At 46.3% G+C, this 18,421-nt stretch overlaps 1 protein-coding gene across 6 annotated transcripts in view; it reads left to right on the top strand.

Annotated features, from left to right (window-relative positions):
• Positions 1–452: 452 nt before the first annotated feature.
• The window catches only part of Lrch1 (leucine rich repeats and calponin homology domain containing 1), a 185,794-nt gene continuing 167,825 nt past the window's right edge, over positions 453–18,421 (top strand). For 4 of the 6 annotated variants that reach the window (XM_021181697.2, XM_085828771.1, XM_021181695.2 and 1 more), the window contains exon 1: positions 454–941. In XM_021181697.2, the coding sequence (XP_021037356.1) occupies positions 674–941 (268 nt within the window). In that variant the 5' untranslated portion in view covers positions 454–673. Of the gene's footprint in view, positions 942–18,421 lie in introns of all 6 variants that reach the window. The other 2 variants (XM_021181693.3, XM_029468714.2) reach the window with 1 other exon arrangement.

The raw sequence follows: 18,421 nt of genomic DNA, 5'->3' as shown, positions 1-18,421 counted from the left end.
GAGGGTTCGAATTCTGCAGGGGTGATCGCGGCTCGATCTAACTTCCTCTCGCTGAAGGAAGCAATTTTTCCACTCACAGACTTCCTGGATTTAGTGAGAGATTTTATATGGTAAGCACCTAAATGCAGGGGGGCGTCCGTGAGGTAAACCCAAAGTGGAAAAACTGCTTTGGGGGGCAACTCTGGATCAATCAACCAGAACCACTCTCCTCCCTGTGACCTTGATTCCAAATCTTGTCTCCCGCCTCGCCTGGGTTTTCATAAACGGCTTTAAAAAAAATCCCAGAAGACAAAAACTAAACCGACAAAATACGCTGGCCCGCAGATGTGTAAACTCCAAGGGGGTCGGGCTGGAGAGAAAGTCACCCAGAATGTGCATCCAGTTCCAGCCAGCTTCGGGGGTGGAGCGCCAACAAGCTGCGGAGGAGGAGCGGCGGGCGGGGGCGCGAGCACGAGCAGACACAGGCGCGCCACCGCTGCCGTCGCTGCCGCCGCCGCAGCCCTTGGCTTCCCCGGCTGGAAACGTTGGCGATCGAACTGCTGCCTCCACCTCTGCGCCACTTGCCGCCCCTCCCGCAGTCCCGCGGCTTTCGAGGGAGCGCTGCGGGGACTCGGGACCGCCGGGGAAACCTGTGACCCCGCGCAGGAGCGGCGGGGCGGGGGACCGGGAGAAGATGGCGACGCCGGGAAGCGAACCCCAAGCTTTCGCGCCCGCTCTCTCGGTAACCGCCCTGCACCCGCATCTCCACCAGCACCACCAACACCACCAGCACCACGGAGGCACCGGCGGCGCGGGCTTCAACCTGCCCTTGAACCGTGGTTTGGAGCGCGCGCTGGAGGAGGCGGCCAACTCTGGGGGCTTGAACCTGAGCGCCAGGAAGCTGAAGGAGTTTCCCAGGACTGCGACCCCGGGACATGACCTCTCGGACACGGTTCAGGCAGGTGAGACAAGGCCGGGGCTGGCCACGCGTGTGCGAGCCGGGCTGTTGCTCCTTCCCGCCGGGCCCGAGTGTGTTACTAGATTGGCTCGGCAGGAGCGGGTTCTGCAAGGAGCGCGGTGGTTGTAGCGAGCACGGTGGTCCTCCTGGCCCCGGTGACCTGAGACCGTGGTGCAGGAGCGCAGGGATGCGCCTAGGAGCTGTTCCTGGCGCGCGGGAAGTGGGGGGGATCTCGGGCGACCGCGAGCAAGTCCGGAACACGAACCAAGTCGTGGACCTCTACATGGAAGCATTCTGCGTCCTGGTGGGTGGGGAAGGCCAGACAAAGGTGGCCGGCCGTCGGCTAGCCCTGTCCTCTCCGCGTAGTGTCGGGGCCCCGGCCTCCGCGCTGCGCGACCGTGGCTTGCTGCAGCCGGAGAGGCGGTGCCAACCTTGGTTCTGCGCCTGTGCGAGCAGAGGCTGGTGTCTGGCTCTCCGCCCACACATTTTGGTTCCCTCCACCGGGGCTCCCCGGTTCTCACTAACCCCAGTCTTTGCGGGGGCCCTGGAGGGGAAGCGTGGCGTAGTAAATGAAAAGTAATTAAAGCGAGCCTGTTTGCCAGTGTGAGCCCCGGCAAGTTGTAACCCGCGCCAAAGAGCAGCCGGCTTCTTCAAGTTGTGTCATGTGTTGACATATTTTGGAGATGTCTGCTTTCCCTTTAGTAGTCGGAGTTGTGGGAGTGGATCCATAAACAGGAAGGAGGGTGGTGGAAGAGGGTTGGGGCCTTGGGAATCCGTGCAGATCTGACTTAAGTTTCCGACCATCCTGTTCCGTTCTTTGCGGGACGGTTTGTACCCCAGCGAGCGCCTAGTGTTTCCCAGGGCAGTGGGTGCCCCATTTTTGTGCCATTGCCCACGACTGTCGACTGTCGTTGTCTCTTCCGACTTGCATCAGGTCTCTTAGGCTTCTGAATGGCTTGGCTTTCAGATCAGGGTCCTTCAGCTACTTATAAAGGAAGACTAGGGGGCGGGGCAGGGGAGCCAGCTGTGGCTTTCGGAGGCCAGGTTTCTGGTTAATTCCATAAACATTTAATCAGGAGACCAATTGAAAATTTAGATGGAGTTCTGAATCCACTGGAGGCTAGAAGCACTCCTCTGGGGTCATTAAACGGTGGTATTTGGGTTTAAGGATTGTCAGGAATGGGTAAGCAGAGGGGAAATTCCAGAACTCAGTTTTCAACAGCTGGAGAGGCTCTTGATAGGACCTCATAGTTACAGCTTCTCAAGTAGAAGTTATTCTAAGAGTCGCCTGAATCATTAACCTTAAAAAGTTACCCTACGTTTTCCTTCCCATCTGCCATAGTTAGAATGGCTGTGTACTGCAGAATGGAGAGTCAGAATGCCCCCTGCTAACGCTTTCCCGCTATTCAGTAGCAGGTTCCAACACTTGAGTATTACTCACGATTCCTCCCAAGTTGGGTAGAATTGGCATGTGTGCTGTGCTGGCATGTCTTTGAGAATACCATTGCTTTAAAAGTAGTGGAGGGAGGTGTTCATCTTTCAGTTACCGCCTCTGTGAGTGGACACTGTGTGGAAAGGGTCCTTCCTTCCTGTTCTCTCTGTGTGTGGTGGGGTGTGCAGGTGTCCAGGCATTAGGAGTGTTACATATATTTAATGCTCCTAAAATCCTTAAGTAGTCAAAAGTAAGAGGCTTCATGTTAATTCTCCACCCTAAAACAGTTATTATTTGGGAGCAGCAGTGGCAAAAGAATGTCAGCTACGTTTGTGGGCACTTAAGGCAATACCATAAAGAGAAAAAAAAAAGGTAGCCAAAGAGTCTGTTGTTTTATGTAAAAGTTTCAACATTCACATGTGTTAAGGATTGTTTGCCTTGACCTGAGTCACACATGTGAGTATTCCTCTCTTCTCCAGAAATGCTTAGGTTGGACATGGGGACTGTGTCTGTGAGCCCAGTAGTTGGAGGCCAGTCTGGACTTAGTAGTAAATTCCAGGCCAGCCTCCGTTACAGGTTAAGGCGGCCCTGACTCATTCTTCATGCCTACACACCCCCACATCCCCCAAAGAGTGTATTAAATTGAGCATTATTCTTTACTTGTGAAAGCAACAAAGCAAAATAAAGACATTCCGTGGGTGGTGTTGATATTTCCTACACATGAGGGAGTTGAGGGAGTTGATGAACCTTTGGTAATAATAAATCCCATACAGATAGTGGCTTCTCCTGGGCTCAAACATCTAAGGATGGACTATGACGATCTTCAAGACCCTTTCATAAGTTTTCCTGGGTAGTGGGGAGCCTTTTCTCTCTGTTATGTGTGTCATTGTGTCTTGTAAAATTTAGCCTTTCCAGCAGCTACCTCTACAGACAGCACTGCATGTTTGGGCCACACAGCCCAACTGAACGGAGATGTAAAGTAAGAGATGAGAGGCCCTGAACTGCTCAGTAGTACAAAAAACCAAAACCAAAACCAAAAGACCTTCTTAATTTCACTTTTAGGCTGTCATTTCCCTGAATTTCAATCAAAACAGGATGCTTTGTGCCAAGGCAGGCAGTCTGTAGTAAGTAGGCTTACTGGGAAGTTGCTGGGGACAGTGGCAGAGGCGTTACTGTCCTAGACTGGATTAGAACTGATGTGGGCATGGTACTTACTTGGCTAACTGTGAAGTCTGTGTCAGGAGCACAGTTGGAACATCATTTCCCCGTGGAGAGAAGCCAGGTTACATGCTTAGAGTCATGCCCCTGCTGAGACACAGACCAGTGCGTCCTGAAGGCTTCTCTCTGCTGTTTGTGTCCTGACCGGAGCCTGTTGGGCAGAGGGCAACCATGGAGAGGGTAGAATTTGGGAGGCTTCTTGAAGGTTCATTCCATAGACCTTCATCCCTTCACCTGTTCTGTGAGGTCCCACTCTGGTTTGAGGAAGGGATGGGAGATAAACAAAGCAAAAGAAAACAAAACAAAATAAAACAAAACAGTTTATCTTGTAAGATGAGTAAGAGGGTTTTTTTTTGGGATACACGCAATATCTTTGTTTTCCAAACACAGGCTCTGATTCTCATGGACTCGAGGTTGCTCATAACAAGAGCACATAATGACCATCATAAGTGTAGACGGAAGCACAACACTGGGTCTGATGAGAAGAAATAGACAAAGGCATGTCAGTGAAGCACCCCCATCCCCGCTAGTGTTGATTTATCACATAGCACCAGTTCAGATGGAGGAGTTCAAAGGGGTGTTTAAATGACTGGATTCAAAAGAAAAGAAATCTGAGAGTGGCCTCCTGCGTGAGGCTCTAGAAAATAAATACTAATAAAAAAATCCATATACAGGACTTTGGAAATTAATAGTTTAGCCAGGCCTGTTGGCATGGGCCTGTACCTGAGAGGTACAGGAAGGCTAGGAGATTAGGGATATCCGTCTGTACATGGTGAGTTGGAGGTCAGCCTGAGCTACATGAGACAGTGACTGAAAAAAAAAGGTCGGTGTTGTGACCGGGTGGTGGAGTCTGTCATTATGAGTGTCTTACCAAGACTAAATGGGGAATGGAGAGCTTGTCTAACCATGTGGCATAACTACTCATTGAGACTGGACCCGATGGAACTGGCCTGTGATCCCAGCTACTTGGGACTGAGAGAAGTGGATCACAGTTTCAAGGCCTTTTTGAACTGCAAAGTGAGCTCAGAGCCAGTCCAGCATCTTAGTAAGAGCTTGTCTCAAAACTGAAAGTGAAAAGAGGGTTTGGAGAGATGGCTCAGTGGTTAAGAGCACTGAACTGCTCTTCTGAAGGTCCTGAGTTCAAATCCCAGCAACCACATGGTGGCTCACAACCATCTGTAATAAGATCTGTCACCCTCTTCTGGTGTCTGAAGACAGCTACAGTGTACTTACATACAATGATAAATAAATCTAAAAAAAGAAAATTTAAAAAAGAAAAAAAAGAAAAGAGGGTTTGGGTTAATCACAAGGTGGTGGAGAACTGTGAGCCCGTGTGAGACTTGGTGGAAAGGTTCAGGGCTTGAACATTCGAGGCAAGTGCTCTACCATTGTGCCATCCCTACCCCCGGCATGCCCCAGGAAGTGAAGCTGCAAAGTGTAAGACATGAAAAGCCAAGTGTAAAGGGTTCAGGAAGCCACCGGAGGAGCCCCACGGGACAATCGATGTCCAGACAGCACCAGGCACTGTGTGCAGCCTTCAGAGGCATCCTGCAGTGGAGGGAGGATGCCTGTCAGGGCTTGCAGGGTTGGATGTGGGTAGACATGACCACGAAGCATTTTCTGGTGGGAAAGATGAATCCAGGATGGGGAGGGAGAACCTGTCATTAAAAGAAGAGAGAGGGTATTTAGGTCTGGCTTCTGGTCACATCCTCTCACCCCACCTAATAGCAGGTGACAGGGTGACAGAGCCCCTTTCCACCCCACTCCTGCTTTACTGGGGTGACAGAGCCCAGAGCTTTTATGAGCTGTTGTTTGAGGGCTCTGGAATTTGTCAGTGGGTGGGACTGTCATCTTGCCTGCCTTAACTCTACCTCTTTTCAGTGTCTGTGAAGATTCAAGACGGGGGGGGGGGGGGGGGGGGGGGCAAGCTTCTCTATAGCAGGTTGACTTCCTCTACCCAACTCCCCTCCACCCACCTCCCCAATAGCTGCAGAGTCCTTGGATATGAGCATATATTAGCCATTAGAATCCATACAGAACTTGGTAATGAAACCTGATTTTGATAACATGCTCTGTGCCATAATTTTGGCCATGAAGATTTTTCACTGTTAGAGTGAAACATTTGAATCCACTACCCCTTCCCTAAGACAGGGTTTCTTCGATGTAGCCCTGGCTTCCCTGGAACTCATTTTGTAGACCAGGCTGGGCTTGAACTCAGACCTGCCTGCCTCCCTTCTGAGTTCTGGGATCAAACGCATATGCTACCAGGCCTTGTCACATGTGTTTTCTTAAAACTTGTGTTCTTTCTTTCACAATGTTGGTCAGTGGTGATGCCTTTAATCCCAGCACTTGGGAGGCAGAGGTTCTGCCTCTGTGAGTTCAAGGCTAGCCTTGTCTATAGTGAGAGTTCCAGGAAAGCCAGGGCTACACAGAGAAAAAAAAATCCTATCTCAATAAAATAAAATAGACAACAACAACAACAACAACAAAACAACAAAAACTTGCATAACTATACCTAGTAAAGAATTGATTTGTTGGTTATTGATGACTTTTTTTGTCACTTAAAAATTATTTTTAATGTTTTTTTTTTTAAGAGAATTTTGCACATGGATATAATGTATTTAGATTGTGGTCACCTCATTACTTTCTCCTTTGCTCTGCCTCCTTTTCTTCCCAGGGAGCTTCCCCTTCTATTCTATGACTTCTTGTGTGTGATCCCTGAATTTAATTAGGGTCGACCAGTTGGTGCTGTAGCCACTGTTAAGTTACCCATGCTCTGTTAAATACACCTCTGTGTTTACGCAGTCACCCTAACGCGTTTGTTCACCATGCGTAGTGGGGTTATTCATCCATTCAGGCCCTGCTAGCTATACCCTTCCCCTTCCTATTCATATTCTCTTCTGCTGTTGATTGATTTCTTCCTTGTCAGGGCACAGAGGACTTTTAAAGCTATTACAGCACTGTGATTCAGTACACGGGGGTGGGGGTTGGGGGTGACCTGAATCACATCCAGCTGTGTTCCTCCCTGTGCTGTGGTGTGACCCAAAGGTGCCCTACCAACTTGCATGTCAGACTGCTCTATTGAAAAGCCAGTCGAATACACATGCTTCCAAAACAGCAACACAGAAGGACAGACCGGGAAGCCAGTTCCTCATCAAAGTACCTCCCAAAGCTGGTGATCTTTGTCTTTGAACTGGATCTGTTGGTTGGAGGTTTTGTGAGGCCTGGTAACACTGTATTTAATTTTTGTTAGTTCTTGCTAGGCCAAAATTTGCCTCCCATCCAACCATTGGACAGTTTTTATTCCAGGTGTTGACTAAGAATTTTCCTGAGTTGCTGAAGCAAGGCACGGTGCTATCAGGATTTAAAGGCTGGATAGACACCTCTCAAAGTTCATGTCTTCTTCTTGCTGAGGCTTCTCTGCCATTGTACTCACCTTCATCATGGCTTTATTGAACCTCAATTTATTAAACCCAAATTTCCTCCCTTTGAAGTGTGTGTTTGTATCCCGGTGCCCTGTTTTCCAGATCTATCTAGAGTGTTATATAAAATCCTTGAATAGGCTGAGCAGTGTTTACTTTCGGTTCCTCTCTTTGTTGTCACCTTCCCATCCCCTCTAATGTGATTCTGTCAAGATTCTGTGTAGTAAATGGTAGAGGTGGTTATGAATATATAGTGGTTTAAATAGGAATGGCTCCCACAGATTCACGTGTTGAAGCTGGGCCATAGGGAGTGGCACAGTTAAGAGGTGTGGCCTTACTGAAGGAGGTATGGCTTTGTTAAAGGAAGTGTGTCACTGTGTAGGTGGGGCTTTGAGGATTCAATATAATCCTCAGGCTCTGCCCAGTATGGAAACACAGCCCCCTTCTGCTGCCTATGGATCAAGATGTACAACTCTCAGCTCTTTTTCCAACACCAAGTCTGCCTGGATGCTGCCATGCTTCCTGCCATGATGATAATGGACTGAACCTTAAGCCAGCCTCAATTACATATTTGCCTTTATAAGAGTTGGCTTGGGGGCTGGAGAGATGGCTCAGTGGTTTAGGGCATTGACTGCTCTTCCAGAGGTCCTGAGTTCAGTTCCCAGTGACCACATGGTGGCTCACACCATCTGTAATGGGATCTGATGCCCTCTTCTGATATGTCTGAAGACAGTTACAGTGTACTCACATAATTAAAATAAATCTTTAAAGAAAGAAAAGAAAAAGAGTTGGCTTGGTCATGATGTCTCTTCACAGCAATGAAACCCTAAGACAGAGTCCATCAGTCAAGACACAACACTTGAGCTGTTTACACTTTAGACTTAGCCCTTTGGAGAAATGTATTTAGTTTTAGAGAGATATTAGCCTTGGTGTCAGTTGTTGGGATTACAGTGGGTTGGTGTTAAATGCAGCGGTGGAATCATAAAGTTATAATAGATTATAAAAGTTTAATAGCCAACTGGTCTTACACACCTGTTATCGGTGGATCAGGCCCAGCCTGGGTTCTAGAATAAGGCCCTGTCTGCAGAATAAAAGCAACAAAAATTTAAGTCTGTAAGTTGTACAACCTAACTATATTTCCATAGCTTGAGTCCTTTCTTTAGCGAGATAGCATGGCTCATGGGAAGCCTAGCTTCTGCCCGTTGCTACTGTTGTGTTGCATGAAAGCTGCTTGTGTGTGTGTGTGTGTGTGTGCACGCGCGAGAATTCATATTTGAGTAAGTGTATACATAGAGTGGCCAGAGGATGCTGCTGCCATGTTTTCTTTTGTAGCTCTTCACCTTTTGAGACAGGGTCTCTCACCGAGCTCTCCCACTGGCCAGTGAGCTGCAGAATCTGCCTCTCTGTGACTCTCACCCCTACCTGATTGTTCCAGGCTTTTAAGTAGGAATTGGGGATTAAACTTGGGTCCTCATTTGTGACAGCTGCTTTATTGACTGGGCCATCTCCTTAGTAGCAAAGTTTCTTTATGTGACAGAACATTGCTATGCTAAGGTTTTTTTTTTTTTTAAATAATTATTATAAACAATGAGAATTGCTTAACAAAATAAAGACAAACAAAACACTAAAGAAAAAGAAGTAAGAATTCCAACTTAAACTTACTTTAGGAAAGCTCTGTCTATCAGAGTGGACTGATGCATGAAGCATACTTGTTCTTCCTCTTACTTTGAGAGTCCAGGGGCCTGCTTCCTCCGTACCCCGTAGGAAGAAACAATGCATTTGGAAACCACAGAGCAACTGAACAGAAAGTGAGCTTGCTTACAGGGACAGAAGGAAGTCGACAGTTGTGAGAACTGGATTGCTTCTGCATGTTCCAGGATCTGAAGAGAAAGGGAAATGTGCTCTAATTTTTAAAATACTTTTACGCATACTAGATTTTTGCCTGAATATAAACATGTGTACCGTGTGTGTGCCTCTTGCCCATGGAAGTCAGAAAAAAAGGGGGTGGGTACCCTAGAACTGTAGTTAGAGATGGCTGTGAGGTGTTACGTGGATTCTGAGAAGGGAATCGGGACCCTCTGTAAGAGCAAGTGTTCTTAACTACTGAACTGGGAAATGTGGGTTTTTTTTTTGTTTGTTTGTTTTGTTTTTGTGTGCCCCCTCCCCCCACCTGAGGGCTGAACCCAGGGCCTTGCGCTTGCTAGGCAAGTGCTCTACCACTGACCTAAAATCCCCAACCCCCTTGGGATATGTGTTTTTGATTAGAATTCTGTGTATTCAGTTTGCCTCAGCTGTAGCCTCCTCTGCTGGCTCAATAAGGAAGGTATAAACCTGGGGGCACGCAAGGAAAAAACCAATCAGAACAACACTGTTGATTTTCATAGCAGAAATGTTTCCCCCCCCACCTCCAGATCTTTCTTCCTTCCTTCCTTCTTTTCTTTTCTTTTCTTTTCTTTTCTTTTCTTTTCTTTTCTTTTCTTTTCTTTTCTTTTTCTTAAGACATGGTCTCCTTATGTGGCTTGGGCCAGCCTCAAACTCTCTCTATAGCCTTGAACTTGATATGTGGTCTAGACAGGCCTTCACTTGGGATCCCCCTGCTTCTCTTTCCCCAGGTTGGGATTTTTTTCTCTTAATTAGAAATGAGTTGTTTTGTATCAGTATGCTTTTGGCATAGGCAAGTGGGCTTGATGGACTGAGAACACACACTGCACTTAGGTAGTTGCAAGGAGGTGGTAATGGGTCCTGGGATCGCCCTTGAGGCTGGCTTTCCTCCCAGGTTTCCCTTGTTCCCTCTGCTGCATGGGCCCTAAAGAGAGCACAAGATGAACAGGGCAGGGCATGAGCCTGTTGGAGAAGTGTTCCCAGCATGCTCTCCTGTGCCCACCTTCTATTCTCCAGCTTCCCATATGGCCACGCTCTTGACAGCAGACCCCATGGGCACTGTACATTTGTTAGGTCATGTACTCCACTGATACTCTTCCATATTTTTGGTGTTTATGTAGTGTGGTGTGTCCTACAGTGTCCGCATTCCTGACCTGGTACAGAACTTTAGCGTAGTCCTGACTTAATGCCCTTGATCTCTGCAGACCACAGTGACAGTTCAAAATTGCGCCATCAATAGACTGCCTACCTTGCCGCTTTAGATTGTTTTCGTTTTGCTTTCCCACGTCTTTGGTCACATGTTCCCACAATTCACTGCCCTACGGAATTCTGCACGTCCAGTTCATATTCCGTGCAGCCACTGGCCTGCCAGAAGCAAGCCACCTCCCTGCCAGCCTCTTCTTTTGCATTGGAGCATCGAATCATACGTCTCTCCAAGGCGCATTAGTTAGTGCCATTTCCTCATGCGTTTTGTATTTCGTTATTTTTTTTCCCTTTGTGTATAAGTAGCCTTCCCTCACAGTGACTCTACTTCCATGGCTTTTGTTAACCTGTGGTCAGCTGTTGTCCAAAAATATTAAATGGAAAATTCCAGAAATAAATAAGTTGTAAGTCAATCACTTAGTAGTCTTTTTTTGGTAATCTGGAGAACTGGTGCAGTGTAGCATTAGTGTGCAGGTATCCCTTATGTAGTAATGTGAGTCACTGTCGGCAGACCTTTATCACCCATCTCTCTTTGTCGTATTGTCCTATTTGTCCTATTGTATGGGCATTGTGTCATCTTATATCAGCACTAAGAGAGTGAATATACTACAGTAGGATATCATGTAGATATGTGTGTGTGTGTGTCCGCACGTGCGCACATGCGGTAAAGACAGACATTGCCTGAAGAGACTGTCTTGTAAAGGGGGTATGTTGGGGGTGGCACCTCAGGTTGTCCTCTGGCCACTACATGTGCAAGCAGGCATATGTGCACATATACCCCGCAAAAGACCACATTTATTACAGTATTTTTATCATTAATTTTTTGTAATTATTCCTATTTTTAATGACGTGTATTTGTGAGTGTCTGTGTATGGGTAAGTGCACTGTGAGAGCAAGCACCTAAGGAGGCCAGAGGTGACATTGTTACAAGAGATTGGGAGCCTGAGGTGGGGTCTGGGAACTCAACTCAGATTGTCTGCAACAGTAGCAAGTTCTCTTAACTGTGGAGCCATCTCTCTAACCCCTAGTAGTTACTGTTTCTTATGTCCCACTGCTTCATTGGGAAATTCCACTTTAGCATAGGCATGCATAGACAGGAAGAAGCCTTCTGTAGACAGAGTTGAGTAGTAGCTGTGCTTTCAATGACCCACCAGGGACCTAGGATCGTTTCCATCTTAGAAAAAAGGGGAAGTGCTGTGCTCTCCTCAAGTTTATGTTTCTTCCTCCTTGACTGGCTCATGAGAGTGGCTAGACAGGAACTTTCCTGATAGTGTGTGTGTGTGTGTGCGTGTGCGTGTGCGTGTGCGTGTGCGTGTGTGTCTGTGTGTGTGTGTGTGTGTGAGAGAGAGAGAGAGAGAGAGAGAGAAAGATGTATGTACATGCATATGTGTTTGTGCATGCCTTACAGAGCTCTCGAACCAGAATAGTGCGATAGATTCCCTTGCTTATCTGCCTTCTCTTTCTTGCCTTGAGACTCTGAACTTTCACTTGTTATCTTGAATCTATGGTGAGGTTGTCCCAAACTTGTGCCTTGTTAGTCAGTCAGTCTGCTGTCTTTTCCCCAGCCAGCTTTATATGACATCTGTAAGTCAAGTGACTTACAAGGAATTCGGGAGGAGGTGGACAAAAAAAATTCCATCAAAGCAAATAGTGGGTAAAATAGCTGGTAAAAATGAACTCTGGTGTAGTGACACATGCCTTTCAGCTCAGCATGCAGGAGGCTGCCGTAGGATTTTTGAGCCTAGCCTGGGCTATGTTGCATGTTTCAGGCTAGCTCAAGCTTTATATAATGAGACCTGTTAGCTAACAAGAAGTCAAACATCAAATGCTTGTCCAGCTTTGGGGAAAAGGGAACCATTATTCATACAGTATTGGTGGGAATGTATATTAGCATGGCCATTATGGAAATCATTGTCCTCGAAAACCAAGGAGGCTGGAGGGATGGCTCAGGGGTTACAAGCACTTACTGCTCATGCAGAGGACCTGGGTTCGGTTCCTAGCATGGTGGTTCACTACCATCTGTAATTTCAGTTCCAGGGTATCCAACTCCCTTTCTGACCTCTGTAGGCTTTTGCATGCACGTGGTATACATATGTACATGCAGGCATAGCCACATACACATGGACTCTATAAAGATAATATTAAAGTAATCCCTTAAAAAAAAACCCATGAAATGGAACTAGCATGGATTTAGGGAGTTCACATCCCTGTACAGCAGCTACACCTGCACGCCTACGTTTACTGCTGTGCTATTTGTGATAGCCAAGGTATGAATCAGCTCAAATGTCCATCAGTAAGATGTGACAGAAATACATGGTGTCATACTCAGCTGCCAGGGAGAAGATGGCACTTGCAGGAAAATGGATGGAACTGGAGATCGTGGTAAGCAAAATAAATGAGGCTCAAAAGATAATTTGGCTTGTTTTCCCCTCATATCCAGAATCTAGACTTTTTAAAAGAGGACTTGAAAATAGAGGGGACATGTTTGAGAAGGGGGAGGGGGCCATAGTGAGGATTGGGGACCAGCAGGGGGCTAGTAGGGGCCTGAATAAGTAAAAACACATGCATAAATGTGTACACACATGATAATGTTTGGTGCTCATTTTTTTTTGTTAAAATTCATTAAAATCTTATTTTTTTAATTAAAAAATTTGTTAAGATTTAAAAATTTTATGTGTGTGAGTGTTTTATTCCCATGTGTGTTCCTATGTGTGTCTGTGCACTATATGAGGGCCTGGTTAGAAGAGGGCATCAGATTCAGACTCACGGGGATTGGAACCCCAGATGCTTGTGAGCTGCCTCGTGGGGACTGGGAGTCAAACTCTGGCCCTCTGTGAAAACAAAGTGCTCTTAACTGCCGGGGCATTTCTTCATCCCAAAAACTTTATTATAAAGAACTTGCAAATGAAGAACATCACACCCTCACTGAATTTGGAGCCTGTGGTCAGGCTCCAGCAAGCTTCAGTGATCTGCCTCCCCAGTGCTAGCAATACAGCAACAAGCTAGGTTTCCCTGCTCTTACTTGGGTGCTCTGGACTAGAACCCAGGTCCTTATGCTTGCACGATAGGTAGTTTACTAAATGAAATGAACACCCCCTCCCAGCCCTCATCAACATTTCTGGGGTACACACACACATACATATATATATGTATATATATATATGGAGAAGTGGATTTTTAATATTTCAAATTTTAAATATTTTAATATTTTATATTTATATATAAAAATAAAGATATAGTTTTATCTGCTTCATAGACTGGTAAAGATTATAGAAGTAATGTGTGAAAGAACTTTACACATTTAAGTATTCTCATTAACAAATGCTGATTAAAGACTTTAAGCCCTTAGCTAGAGGCACGTTCATCAGGATAGCTCAGTGGTTAAAACTGATGATTCTCTTCAGCTTCTAAGGCTTGAGTCCAATCTCAAACTAAAAACTTAAAAAAATTCATCTCCTTGGCCACATGAATCCCGACCATCTCTCTCTTTACCTGGGCAATGGAGCTAATAGAGTTGTCCAGCACGGCGGGGCGCACAGCGGGGCCGGATCCTGCTTCAATATGTGTTCTGTGGTTAATGCTTGCCAGGTGTTGTGCTTTGAGCATGGGCGGGGCTTAGTCAGCCTGGCCACACCTTCTGTTGTCTTCTGAAAAAGAGGGAAAGTAGAAACCTAGAAACTGTTCCTTCCTATTTCTTTGTCATTCATGTTGAGGACAATGAGTCCCAGAGGAATCTGTCCTTTGGCCTTGGTCATGTAACAAGAATGTCGGGTGCCTGAGCCAAGGGAGAGCCTTTCATGGTCCTGTGTTAAAGAGCCATCCAGGTAGAGTCAGGAGGCCACAGTAGATGGAGAGGAGGCTTCTGTCCCTCTGTAAAGGTCTTAGCTCATGCTCTACTGATTGTGGCAGGCCCCACCATGATCAGAAAATGCCCAGAAACCTTTAATGACATCTGGTCCAAAGCTGGAGCAAATGACATAAGACCAACAGTAGTTAGGGATTAAGCATGTTAGTTCAGGATTTTACTGCCTGTGGTTTGGGGGACTTGCGCAGGCCCCTTGTGAACGGGATTCCAAGCACTTAACAGCCTTGTTGGACAGCCCTGCTTCACAAACTAGGCTTCAGAGTTCCTTTTGTAGCAACCTTGGTAATTTGGGATTCCCTCTTCCAGGTTTCCTGTGAAAGCAATGATTTAGTTCCCTTACCAACCCAGAAGGCCCATTAAATGCTAGCAGATGCCAGCCTTCCTGTTCATGGTTAATTCTTTCTTCTTCTTTTCTTGTGTATGTGGATGCATGGGTGTCTGCGTGTGCGTGCCTTTGTGCAGGACAGATGTCAACCTTGAGTGTGCTTCCTCAGGACCCGTTCACCATTTTCTTTTAGAGGCATGGTCTTTTTCTGTTCTGACGGTCACCGATTAGGCTAGATTGGTTGCCAGCAAACCCCAACTTTCCTCCTGTCTCCACCTTCTCCAACACTGGGATTACAGACTGGCACCTGGCTTTTTATGTGGTTCTGAGGATTGACCTCTGGTCCCCATGCTTGGGTGACATTTATCTTACTGATTTAATATTTCTCTTGAGACACACAGCCACAGTTTGAAGTGATACCCTGAGTTCTGTGACATGGTCATCAACTTGTGAAGCAGGATTTTGCCTTTAGAAGGTCGTTTACCTATGTCCATTATGTGCTAGAGGGTCTCTGTCACTACCCCATCCTAGGCTCCTTGGTCAGCAGGCCTAAGCTGGATTTCTCTCCACAGTGGTGTGGGCAGCTAAGACTGTCACAAGTCATGGGTGTCTTGAGTTGTCTCTGACACTCAGGCTGCCAGGCAGAAGTCCTGGATTTATATATTTCCCCATTCATTCATTCATTCATTCATAATGCAGGTCTTACTAATACAGAGTGTTAGGATTGCAAGCATGTGCTACTATGCTTGCTTCCTTTCTTTCTCATATTTGTTATCTAACAAATTACAAATTTTAGAGCTGGAGGGAAGTTATTCAGTGTCTTTAATGGTGATATTTGTAAATTTGCTAAAAACAAAAATGCTGGCCAGGTATGCTGGCACACACTTTTAATCTCAGCACTCAGGAGGCAGAGGCAGGCAGATCTCTGAGTTCAAGGCCAGCCTAGTCTACAAAGAGAGTTTCAGGACAGCCAAGCTACACAGGAAAATCCTGTCTTGAAAAACAAACCAAAAACCAAAACCAAAACCAAACCAATCCAAACCAAACCAACCAACTAACCAACCAACCAACTAACCAACCAACCAACCAACTAACCAACCAACCAAAAAAAACCAGAAAACAAAAGAAGAAAGCCAAAAATCCCTTTCCTGCTTGGATCCTCTGAAGAGTCACCAGGGTGCACACTAGATAGAGCTCAGCAGATTTGCCATAGGGTGCCCCATGGAGGACAAGTGGCTCTGTTCATCACTCAGGGCTTGGAAAGTGCCAGCCTGTCATAGGCACAGTGCTGGAGAATTCAAGCTACCAGGACTTCATCCAGCTGCGAAGGGCACAGCACGTCATTTCCTGTGCCTCAGTTTCCTTCCTGTAAAAGGAGCACTGTGATCCTCCGGGTTCTTGTGAAGAGTCAGTGATAGTCGGCGGCGGCGTGTGTCATGTTGATCAACAGTCGGCACGGAATTTGCCGTTACGAGGCACCTGCGGAGAAGATACTCAGTCTTCTAAGACACGGGAAGATTTGCTTCCTAGAAAATAATGTGACATTAACCAAGTAATCCTAATACCCCCAAAGGTTGGGTTGTGTGAGCTGGCGGTGTGTGTAGGCGCTGTCTCTGTTCTCCTGACAGACTTGGGAAGGTGGAAGTAGGTGGAGACATTCTACATCCAGTTATACTGCTGGTTCTGGGACAGTCAGAACCATGTTTTATGGGCTTTTGTGTTTTGTTTACCAACTGGTCCTCAGCTCGACAGTGGCCTTTGGTTGATTTGACAAAGGTATCCTGAGGGAATGAGCCCTGGGTTCTGTGCATCTTGGGGCTGCATTCCTGATCCATATGGTATATGGAGGAGCAGGCTGCTGTGGTCAGCTCTTTAGTCTGGGGAATTGAAGTTGGGGCAAGGATAGTAGAATCTGGGAGTACTTGGCTGACCTCAAACCTGTCACTTCTGTTTTGCCTTTGCTGCCATTATATCCCCCTCCAAGATGTCTCACATCCCTCCCTCACCCAAGATTTTGTTAAGGAAAGCCAAGGGGGCACTTTGTGTTAAGCAAGATCACATGTGGTTCCTGGATACTTAGCATGGTCCCCACTTGGTTCCCAGGTCGCTCAACATCTTTGTTTCTGAGAAGGGAACTCAGATGATCCAAGTACACTCTGAACAAGAAAAGGTGGTAACAACTTGGAGCTCAGCTCTTGAAGAAGCTACGGAGCATCCTTTGCTTTGGGGTCACTGGAGGAGTAGATGAGAGGGAGGGAGGCATTGCTAAGGAGACCCAGATCTAGGGCACTGTGACAGATGAGCCTTTGGGTAGCAGTGATGCTGGAGTCCATCCTAGACTATGATTCTTGCATGACTTCCTGTACCGATCTGAAGCAGTGTGCAGAGTGACCATGTACAAGCTGAGAAGAATCAATCCAGCCAGAGCCTCCCCTCTATGTGCCTCCAACTCCTTTTCTAAGAAATGAATTCTAAAGGAAGTAAAAATTCTAAAGGAAGTTTAAAAAAAAAGTTGTATTCAAAACTTCCAACTGTAATGTCTTGAAACAGACATTGTGTAAAGGGGGAAAGAAGAAAAAATGTAGGCATATGTTTATTATTTGCTTGGACATCAATGTTTCCTACTAGACTGTGTAATCTAACTTTTTTGATCCTTTCATTGGCATCTGACTAGACTTTAATCTCTCTAATAAGAAATGAACAAGTGTCATTTTGGTGGGAGACCAAGAAGTTGAGGACCCAAACAAAACATTACAAGAGACAAGTACCTATTTTGTGAAGCCTGCCTGCCTGCCTTCCTTCCTCCCTCCCTCCCTCCCTCCCTCCCTCCCTCCCTCCCTCCCTCCTTCCTTCCTTCCTTCCTTCCTATCTTGTTTTTTTTTGAGACAGATCCACCTGCCTCTGTTAGGATTAAAGGCATGTGCCACCACAGCCTCCCTGAAAGCTGCCATTTTTAGGTAACAAGAATTACTGATTTGATTTATTAAAATGTGTGTCTTACTTAGCACATTTGCTTGGTTACATTTAAAACCTTTTAAAGTGTGGAGCCAGGCCTGGTAAAGTAGACTTTAAGTCTCAGCCGTTAAGGAGGTTGAGACACGGGGTTTGCTAATTCATGACTAGCCTTTGACATAGACTTAGTTCAAAACCAACCTGGGCTAGTTAGGAAGACCCTGTCTCAAAATAGAGAGTAACAAAAAGGGCTGAAGATGTAGCTCAGTGGTATTTCCTAGTATATGTGATTCAGTGCACAGTGCTACCCTAAAGACAAAAGAAAGCCTTGTAAGTGAGCCAGAGGGTAGAGTGAGGTCGGTGGTAGAATGCTAACACGCAGGAGCTCTGGGGTTCGAGTCCCAGCACTGCAAAACCCCTAGACTTCTGTTGGTTTGCAATTTGAACCTAATTTAAAGGGAGGCATCTTTCTCTTTTTGCATAGTTCCCTCAGAGGAGTGGATGGTAATCTCAGCATGCAGTTTAAAGTAGGTGTGTGTGTGTGTGTGTGTGTGTGTGTGTGTGTGTGTGTCTGTCTGTCTGTGTGTGTCTGTGTGTGTGTGTGTGTGTGTGTGTTTAGGAAGCCTTGATATATCCAAGTTAATTACAGTTTTAGCTGTGGTTCAGATAATGCTTTCTGGTAACTGTGGCCAACTTTCACCCGTATTGTTACCAGGAGCCCATTAGAGCCGGTCAGTCCCACCCAGTTGAAAGTCTTTATTCCAGCAGCTGGGATTACACTCAGGTGCTCAGACCTAGAGAGTAGCCCTGAGCATTTAGACCAAGGGGCTTTTAAAGACACAACCTACCTTCTGTTATCTCATTCAGCAGCTGCAGGGGCTTCTGAGAAGCATGACGTTTAACAGAAGCTAAGATAAACTGTTAGCTGGAGGAGGTCCTGCACAAGCAAGCAGTTTAACAGAAGCTACGGTAAGTTAGATGGGCCATCTTGACCTCAGGTCCTAGAATGGAGTTAGGTAATTTTCCACGGGATTCTCCATCAGAAAGTTCAGATTCTAGTTAAAGCTGGAATGGCTTCAGCAAGAGTACAAGATGGAGGAACCTCCACACTGCCTTGCCCTGTTGCTGTATTATGCCACACATTTATGAGAGGGAATGTGTTGAAATATGATCTGTTTTATGAAAC

Source organism: Mus caroli, unplaced genomic scaffold (assembly GCF_978045245.1).
Source record: "Mus caroli unplaced genomic scaffold, Mus_caroli_1 scaffold_12, whole genome shotgun sequence".
Taxonomy (NCBI): Eukaryota; Metazoa; Chordata; class Mammalia; order Rodentia; family Muridae; genus Mus; species Mus caroli.
The sequence above is the reverse complement of the archived record's forward strand: the minus strand, read 5'-3'. Positions and strand labels throughout refer to the sequence as shown.